Source organism: Orycteropus afer, unplaced genomic scaffold, assembly GCF_000298275.1.
Source record: "Orycteropus afer afer isolate SDZICR_OR568_19922 unplaced genomic scaffold, OryAfe1.0 scaffold00034, whole genome shotgun sequence".
NCBI lineage: Eukaryota > Metazoa > Chordata > Mammalia > Tubulidentata > Orycteropodidae > Orycteropus > Orycteropus afer.
The window spans coordinates 15,891,606-15,901,855 of NW_006921621.1; the positions used below are offsets into that span (position 1 = coordinate 15,891,606).

Below are 10,250 nucleotides of genomic sequence, written 5' to 3' on the forward strand. Positions count from 1 at the left end.
CTATGAGTCGGAAACGACTCGACGGCACTTAACAACAACAACAACAACAAAGTAATAATCAGCAGATCATTTGATAAAGTTGACAATAGCAATTTCCAAAAAGTGAAAAAGGGTTAAGAAGTGAAAGCCAAATTGTGGGGAGTTGAAAAGTGAATAGCAATTGGAGACATAGTACATGTTACTTTTTTTTTTTTTAAATTGTGATTCCAGTGAAAGTTTAGAGGGCAAATTCACTTTCTATACAGCAGTTCACATACACTGTCTCATGACATTGACTACAATTTACCCCAATGCAACAGCTCCCCTCCTACTCCCTCCCCGATAGTTACCTCTTCCCTGTGTCCACCCCTCCATGCACTCCTGCCCCCTGAACTGTCTCCCTGTGCATAAACAGCCCTTCTTTCTCTCATGATTGTTCCCTTCAAGGAGTGTATCTATCTCAGGTAAAGGTTCCACTCACATGCCTCTTTTGTCTGGCTGGGAGCCACAGGTGTGGGTTCAATTCCAGACCTGAAGGGCAGCTAGGGGCCACAGTCTTAAGTGGTTCCACCAGGCTCTATCAGACCAGCAAACCTCAACCCCCCCCGCTTTTTTTCCAAAATGATTTTTGACTTTTGTTCCACATTGTTCTCCCTCTCTATCCAGGATCTCCTACATAGATCCCCCTCCGAGTGGTTGACAGTGGTAGCTGGGCACCGTCTAGTTCTTCTAGTCTCATAGTTGTACAGGCTGTGGACCGCATAGTATAGCAGTCGTTTGGACTAACTGTTTCCATGAATCTTTGGTTTTCCTCATTCTTCTTTGCTCTGGACGAGAAGAGACCCATCGTTGCATCTGCTTGCAAGCTTTTACAATCCCGGTCGCTACTCGCCTAAGCAGGAGGTGGAACAATGTTTTGTGTAGTATGTTATGCCAATTGAGCTTGATGTCCCCGTGCGACTATGGTCCCGAGCCCACAGGTTCAACTACTCGCTCCCTCTGGGTAGCTGGCTGAGACCAAGAAGTGACCACAACCTTGTCCCTTGTCAGCTCTACTATATACCTGAGAATTCTTACAGAACATACAAATACACTTGTAGAACCACTGTCTGCCAATCCTGTACATGGTCTTAGGTACACTTCCCACTGCACAGACTATATGTTACTCTTTAAAGAAGTTTTGCAGTGCATAAAATCATACACACACACACACACACACAAACAAACATTCTGGAAGGATGTGAAATGAAAAAAACCTGCAGATATTATTATTATTATTTGCTTTTCTTATTTAAATATTTTTCTACACATGGATTACCTATATAGTAAAATGAAATATGGTTTAGAATGGCTTGGTCATAAAAAGGTAAAAAGATATGAAAAAGTGGAAGTGGTAGACAGAAGGAAGGTAACACCAAGAGCGAGAGTAAGAGGAGGGATAACTGGGCATGCGTATCCACAGGGGAAGCGTAAGGAGAGAGAGAGTGAAAGAAATAGGTTAAAAAAAAAAAAAAAAAAAAAGAGAGAGAGAGGTAAAAGAAAGAGAAGGAATGGAATCCAGATACAGATGGAAGGATAAGCCCCTGTATTCTGGGGTCCCTTCTCCTGTGAAACAGTAGAAAAAGGTGACTGGAGATGTGCCTAAGTCTGAAGAGTAGGAGTCAAGAAAATGGAAGTAGTTCATTTTTAATGGTTATATACTTTTTAAAAAAGTAAATTTGAAATAGATTTTTAAAAGAATAAATTACATTTTTTAAAGACAATATAACTTTGATATCAAAACCTGACAAGGACATTACAAGAAAGGAAAGTAACAGGCCATTGCTTCCCCCATTTTCTCCAGTGTTTAACCACATGCTCTGGATGAAAAAGAAAACCTATAGCCACTGAAGTAATTTCCTACTCAAAATGACCTTATAGGACAGAGTAGAACTGCCCCACAGCATTTCCAAGGCTGTAAATCTTTACAGAAGTAGGTTGCCTCAACTTTCTCCCACTGAGAGGCTGGTGGGTTTGAACTTTCAACCTTTTGGTTAGCAACCAAATGCTTTAATCACTGTGCTACTAGAGCTCCTTCTTCTGGATGAAGCGAGAGGTATAATTCCTTGCTAAAGTCTACTTATAAGAAAAATCATAAAAAATTAAACCACGATACCCTTTAATAAAAATGGGTTTTACTATGAAAGGAGTGAAGTAACATGTAAATTAACTGTTCCAGGTTTTTAAGATGAAAAAAGGCAGAATCAATTAATTCCCGCTTCACCCTTCCTTAAACTGAGTAAACAGAGAACTTACCAGTCTGCAAGGCAAAGGACTAAACAATGGTTTATCTTCATCACTTAAAATTCTTTCTGTGGAAAGCACAATATTGTCAGGTTTCAGAATCTTTAACATGCGCATCTCATTCAAAAACAGGATTCTACACATAATTCATGTCAATGCCTGCTTGTGACTTAAAGAGACACAGCTCTAAACCTCTTACCTATGCTTTGGATGGTGTATGCACAACTACCCCAACACATTATAGGCACACGGGGATCCTCTTCGTTGGGATGAACCTTTAGTCCCACTTTATAAGTAGCAGTTCCAAATGTTGTTAGCATTTCTTTTATGCTCTCAGAATAAGGGTTCCTGTATAGAATTAGTTCAAAACAGGGTGCTCACATCAATCAAATGGCTGAGTTTCTTAAAAACGATTTACTACATTGGAATTTAACTGCCTAAGTATGTATCAATAGTTATATGCAAGAAGGGATTACAGATGTGTAAATAATCCCTGCCTGAGAAAAGTTAGGCTCTATTTGAGTTGGCAGGGGTGAGACACAGGGTATTTGGTGAAAATCTCCATAGTAAACTGTGGGACCCATGGACCCTTTCCCCTTCCTGCTCTGAGAATATCAGCAATGTATACTCACTGTCAGAGATTAGTTTTTAAGGGAGGAATCCTCAGGAAGCTGTTCTAACACTGACATCTGTAGGATCCCAAGTAAAAGGCTGGCAGCCTCATTACCTTACTGTGGAGCTTACAATTCAACAAGTTCCACCTTGCCCATCAGGTTTCAATAAGCTTTTTTAGTGCCTTATTCCTGAATAGTCACCCACAGATCATGAAACATTTAAGGAAAGTATCAAACATGAAACAGGCAAACCAAAAACCAAAACAAACAGAAAAAGGTAACTCAGGGAAAACAGACAATGCAGAAGGCAGAAAACATAGAAAATTTAAGGATCAGTTCAAGAGGCCAACAGTAACCTGACAGTATTAGGACCACCTCAAAGAAGAGAAATAGAGAAATAACATAAAAAATTGTTAGAACTGAAGGTCATGAATCTTCAGATACAACAGTTTACTGAGAACCTAGCAAAATGAATGAAAAAGATTCACACAGTAAGGAATATCACAGAGAATTTTCAGAACATTGGGGATAAAGATAATATCCCAACAGCTTCCCAAATAATAAAGTTACAAAGGAACAGGAATCAGAATGGTATTAACTTCTCAATGGGTGCTAAAAGTTAGTAAAATAATGCCATCAAAATCTAAATGAAAAATTACATCTAACCCACAATTCTATTCTCAAACTATCAATCAAGAATATAGGCAGAATAAACATATTTTCAGATATGCAGGGTCTTTTAAATATTCTATCATCTAAGATAGAGTATCTAGAAATCAAGAGGAGCATGGCAAAGGAAGTCTCAGGCTAACAGCTGTGCCCCCGTCCTGACTAATGGAGGAGAACAGGGGGCCGTGGCATGGAAGGTCCCAGGATAGGCCTGAGAATTTGGAAAAACTACTGCTAGGCATTTGATAGATCTGTTGAAACACTTAAAGAAAAAAAATTACTAATATATACATGGGAGCGCTGGTCGTGTAGTGCCTAAGGCATCTGACTGCTAACCAGAAGGCTGGCGGTTCAAACCCACCAGCCACTCTTCGGAAGGAAGATTGGGCAATTTACTTCTATAGCGGTATCGCCTCAGAAAACCCAAGAAGGGGTCGCTATGAGTCAGAAATATAGGAAACCAAGTAAAAACAATGTTAATTATTAACCTTAGGAAAGATAAAATTCTACAGGGAAGAAAATATAATTATAACACACAACTTCTATCAGTAGAAAGCACAGTTATGATGATGTAAAAACTGACAACTGATTTAACCAAAAATTATGACATAAATCTAATGGGAAACTGGCAAGACATGGATAGGGTAGAAGTAAGAGTTTAATCCTAAATTACCATTGAGCACAAAGAGGCTGTCTGAAAATGTTAAATCAAGATAATAGATTAAGCATATTAATTAGAAATATGGAAGAAAATACAAGAAGAAAACAAACTAAAAGACAGGATTGGGAATGGGGGAGTGGGGACTGAGAAACAGAAGATGAATGTTTTTTCTATTTTAGCTTAACAGTACTATTTTTATTGAGTTGTTTAGTATGTCCAGACATAGTTTCCAGGTGGCTTTCCATGTATTACATCATTTTATCCTCATAACACCTATGAACTCAGTGTTACTATTCTCATTTTACAGGTGAGGAAAGGTCAAGCAATTTACTCAAAGTCAGTCACACAGCTGGTTAAGAAGTGGTGGTGGGAAATGAACCAAGCAGTCTAGCTCCTAAATCTATGCTACACTTTATAACCAACTGGGTATAGAGGAAAATGTTGAAAATAGTCTGGTTTCGATCCTGGGTTACTTAAAGGTTGGTGAGGCTGTAAACAGAAATGGAAGTCTGAGGAAGCATAGGATGTGGTGAGGGAGATGAACAGTTGGGTTTATGTGTAATGAAGAAATATTGTCAAAGAGAACCAGATAAAGGAGTACAGCAGGAAGCCAGCAATGCAGACACAGAGAGGTTGGTTAAGAGTTATACACGACACATGGTTCTTAAGTTTTTCTCAACATACAGAATGCTTCACGTAATGCTAAAACTTCAGAATTCATGATCAATGTTCTATAATATTTTGTTCTTTGGCTCGATAAATACTATTCTTACTAATCACTGAATTAACTTTACACTTCAAGTGGGCCACATTTAAAAGGAATAAAATAATATACTCACTTAGGATGAAAATCAGGCCTAAATCCTTCAGGGAGCTGTAATTTATCCAGATGTTCTGAATTTTTTGAAGAGGCAGTATCTACAGAAACAGCATTTTATACCATTATTCAACAGAGCACAGTCATTCTATTTATCTCAGTCATGCAGGTCAGAGAAATTAAAAAATAATAAAAAAACACATTTCCTTAATTAAACTGACACATGATCCACACAAAGCATGAAAAATATGATTGCTTTGATTGATCAAGGCATCTTAGTCACCTGCGCTTTCTCTAATAAGAGTATAACTACTAGAACACAGCTAGGGAAGGTAAGGAAAAGGAAGAATATGGTACTCTGTTTCTGTAAAAACCAGTGATAAAAATTTTTGCTCATATTGCTTTCCCACAAGATCGAAAATGCAGCACATGGTCTATGCAACTTTGGGAGGCCTTTGCAAATGCCAACAATGAAGTGCATCAGCCCACCAAGAACTAAAGCTAGCTCTTCGACATTCAGTTACATCTTCCCCCCCCCCCAGAATCTCTTCAATAAAATGAGGGGATGAATGAATATTTATTATACATTTACCATAAGCTGTGTGTTGTTAAGATGTAAGGAATAATGCAGTAAGTAAAATTTAGCTCATTAAGACAAAGAAAATTTCAGTCAAATTTTAGAATGGGAGGTTTTACTTTTAAAGCACTTCTAAACAGTTTCCTCTGGAAATACATTTTCCAACAATCTCAGACTTTAGGGAAGAATGAAAGCAGGTCATCAGAACTTACTAGGAGTACTTTCTTCTTTCCTAAGAGCCTGCAATGCTTTTACTTGCTGAGATATTGTTCTAATCCACTGAGTCAAACTTGGTTGGTCTGAAAAATTTAACCTGCTAGAAAAGATTATAGACAGCATTTAGTATTTTATTGTTGTTGCTTACTTTTTAAGATACCGAAAAACGACCCCTTAAATGGTCATGAGCATAATATTTTAAATACACTTAAAATATTTTGTAAAAAAAAAAGAAAAAGCTAGGGGGAAAAGTTGTTGCATTAAAAAAAAAATCAGAATAGTTATTTGTCAATGGAAATCATAATCTATTTATTTGTCAATATGATGTCAATAACATTATCTGTCAAAAAATCCAATTTTTTCAGTATTGGGATTTGCTAGTCTATGTATCTTGACCATCACAATCACCATCACCACCAGCAGTAATATTTGAGTACGTATTAAGTGACAAGCACTAAGTAAAGTTTTTACTATGTTACAGTAGTAATTAATCATCAAAATAATTAATTTGATCTTCAAAATATTCCTATGAAAGAGGTTATATTATTGTCCCCATTTTATAGATGAGGAAACTGAGGCTTAGAGCTATGTAACTTGATATGTAAGGACATACAAGGACACAGTTGGCATTCAAAACTCATGTATGTCAGATTCCAAGCTTGTGTTCTTAATACTAGGCCATTGTTGACTATCATGGGAAAAAAAATGAAACTTGAACCATAAAAGTGATAGGTGAAATCCAACAAAGGTGGTATCTTCTATGCAGCTAATCCTTAATCTAACAATGATTAATTTCTTCACTAGTCCACATCCAGATATAAATTGGCACAATACTTTTAACAATTAAAAAGGATGACCTTACACTCAAATATAATGGTATTTTAGAAACATTTTGTGGTAGCATAAGATAAACACACTAAAATCGAAGATAACTGATTTCACTTTGAATTGAATCCAAACAGTAGCACAGGAATAAATATGACTCATGTAACTTAAATTAGTATTTATGTAGTTATACCAATATTCATTAAAAGCACCATAAAATTATGAAATTACAAAAATTTTCCATTTGAAACATAAGAAATTTTCATTTTTGGTCTGATTCTTGAGGCTACTTCTGGCTAATAAACTGCAAAAAAAAAAAAAAAAAAAAAACCAAACTCAATTTGTTAGAATATTCAGTAACGTAAGTCTGCATTGCCTCTCCTATTCATTTACTGAGCATCTCTTTCGAAGTATGAAGGAGATTCCTGAAGACTATTTAGTTCAGATATTTAATGTAGAGTCCTTAGAAACAAAGAAGATACTTAGGTTTCATGCATCTATGGTAATTTTATATCTTCTGTAGTATTTATGAGTGAGCAAGACACTTTTACATAAGATTACTGTAATGTCAGAATCAACTCAAAGGAACCTAACAACAAGGAACTGTTAAATTCTTGGCTTGTGACCTTCAAAGACCAAAATCATTATTCCAAAGGTGGACTAGAAGAAATGACTAAATAGAAACTTCAGAAAGAATCTGGAAAGCATCATGTAATTACCTAGAATAATTTTTCCTGGTTTAGCACAGTGCCGAAGGCACCTGACTGCTAACCAGAAGGCTGGAGGTTCAAATCCACCAGCCACTCCTCGGAAGGAAGGCTGGGGAAGTCTACTTCCATAGAGATACCACCTCAGAAACCCAAGGACGGGTCGCTATGAGTTGGGTCCGACTCGACGGCACATAACAACAACAACAATATCTTCTTCAAAACAAACTCTTGCTATTATAAAACTTTTTCAAACCAAAACTTACTTGTTAAAAATATTTCTTGGAGGAAGCAGAAGAGGAATAACAGTATTACTCAAGCATTCACAAAGGGGACAAAGGAACTCTCCATTTTCCACATCATAGCTTGTATGTAAGCGTAATCTCTGCTGCCTTCGCTGTTCTTTAGCTTGAACGGAATCAAAATACCTTTACAATTAGAGAACATGAGGAATCAAAAACAATGGTAATTTTTTTCAATGAGAGCCACAATCTTCAACATTTGAAATAGTTGTTTCCACAAGTAGTTAAAAATGAATATTCTAAAATTAACTGGATTATTTTTAACACTGTCACTTTGATTTTTGAGTTGTTTTAATCATTAAAATGCGCTAACACTTCTGAAACAGGAAAATATTAAAAAAAAAAAAAGAAGACTTCCTTGCAAGCAAGCATTCACAAAGTGCTAACAGAAATTTCTTGGTCTCGGTGCTATCTGGTCCTCCCTATGACCTGGTGGCTACTTGCTATGGGTAGCTCATATAACTCGATGAGTATAGTGCTAGAACAATAGTATCAATCTGTTAGAAAGCACCAAGGTAGAATAGTTTAGGGTTACCCTTCTTGACACAGGAAATCAAGACAATCTTGGGATGTAATGAGACAAATACTAACACCTTCAAAATCAATAGTTGGTCATCTTGTAGGAAGAGATAACATCGTGAAAATGTAAGTATTACACAAAGCAATCTACAGATAAAATGCAATCACGATCCAAATTCCATTATAATTCTTTAAAGAAACAGAAAAACTAACCACCAACTTTATATGGAAAGGAAAGAAACCCCAGATAAGAAAGCACTGCTAAAGAAGAATAAAGTAGGAGGCTTCATACTCCCCAATCTCAAAACTGACTATACAGCCACAGTACTCAAACAGCCTGGTATTGGTACAGTGATAGACACACAGACTCAAGGAACAGAACTAAGAACCCAGAAGTAAATCCATCCACCTATGGACAGCTGATCTTTGACAAAAGGCCAAAACCCATTAAAAGGGGAAGAAGAGAGAGTTTCCTTAAGAAATGGTGCTAGCAAAACTGGATATCCATTTGCAGAAAAATGTATGGATCTATATCACACACCATACACAAAAACTAACTCAAGATGGATCAAAGACCTAAATGTAAAACTTAGAACCATAAAGATCATGAAAGAAAAAATAAGGGCAATCTTTAGGGCCATATTATGTATCTAAAAAGGTACAAACTGCACAAGACAAACTAGACAACTAGGCCCTCCTAAAAATTAAACATACATGCACATGAAAAGACTTTGTCAAAAAAGTGGTAAGAGAACCGACAAAATAATTGGCAATGATACAGTGAACAAGGAACCAATCTATAAAATTTATAGAAAACCTCAACATTTCAACAACAAAAAGATAAATAATCCAATTAAAAAGTGGGATGAGGACATGAACAGACAGTTCACCAAAGAGGACATTCAGGCAGCTAACACACACATGCAGAAATTCTCACTAACATTAGCCATTAAAAATCAGACTCACTGCCACTGAGTTGCTTCTGACTCAGAGCAATCCCCACTGGGTTTCTGAGTCTGTAAATCTTTACAGAAGTAGATCACCCCATCTTCCTTCCATGGAGTGGCTGGTGGGTTTGAGCCACTGACCTGGTTAGCAGCCAGATACCTTATCCACTATGCCACCAGAGCGCCTTGACATTAGCCATTAGAGAGAGGCAATCAAAACAACGAGATAATCATCTTACCCCAGCATTAACAGCAAAGTGCAAAAGACCCCCCCTCCAAAAAAAAAAAAAAAAAAAAACCCACCAAATGCTGGCAAGGGTGTGGAGATTGGAACACATGCACACTGCTGGTAGGAATATAAAATGATACAACCACTACGGAAAGGGGTATGTGCTTCCTTAAGTTAAAAACAGAAATAGTATATGATACCACTACTAGGTATATATCCTAGAGAAACAAGAGCCATGACAGGAACATATATATACACACCCCTGTTCATTGCAGCATTGTCACAATAGCAGAAAGATCAAAACAAACCTAAGTGACCATCAATAGATGAATGGATAAACAAACTATGTACATAGACATAATGGAATACTATGCAACATTAAAGAGTAACTATGAATCTGTGAAACACCTAATAATATGGATAAACCTAGACACTGTGCTGAATAAAATTAGTCAATCACAAAAAACCAAACCAAAACAAAACAAAACAACGGTCCTCTTAGACCTACAGAAGGACAGGATTACTTCTGTAGGGTTTATCCCACTGTAAAAATTCTTTTCTTCATCCTGTTTGTTAGCTAGTACAGATCCCCTTTCTCTTTGGAGGTATACAGGAGAGATTTTGATATAAAGCTATTATTAAGAAATACAGTTGAGATACTATGAAGTTTCTAAGTTACTCCTTTACATCTCTGACAAAGCAAATTAATTTTAATTGTTATATATTAGGCAAAGATATGGAATTTTTTATTCAAAAAATTTCCTTCTTCCTTTTTCTAGAATGGAAATTCCTTTATCTAAAACTCAATTTTGAACATAATAAAGGGCATTTATGCAAAACCAACAGCCAACATTACCCTCAATGGAGAGAGACTGAAACCATTCCTCTTGAGAACAGGAACTAGA

The 10,250-nt window shown here is 36.6% G+C and overlaps 1 protein-coding gene across 1 annotated transcript in view; it reads right to left on the reverse strand.

Moving 5' to 3' along the window:
- UBR2 (ubiquitin protein ligase E3 component n-recognin 2) overlaps positions 1–10,250 on the reverse strand; it is a 140,774-nt gene that overhangs the window by 16,921 nt on the left and 113,603 nt on the right. The window contains exons 32-36 of the mRNA XM_007936245.2: positions 7,615–7,776; positions 5,813–5,916; positions 5,046–5,124; positions 2,462–2,610; positions 2,275–2,330 (exon numbers count right to left, since the gene is read on the reverse strand). Of these exons, the coding sequence (XP_007934436.1) occupies positions 2,275–2,330; positions 2,462–2,610; positions 5,046–5,124; positions 5,813–5,916; positions 7,615–7,776 (550 nt within the window). The remainder of the gene's footprint in view (positions 1–2,274; positions 2,331–2,461; positions 2,611–5,045; positions 5,125–5,812; positions 5,917–7,614; positions 7,777–10,250) is intronic.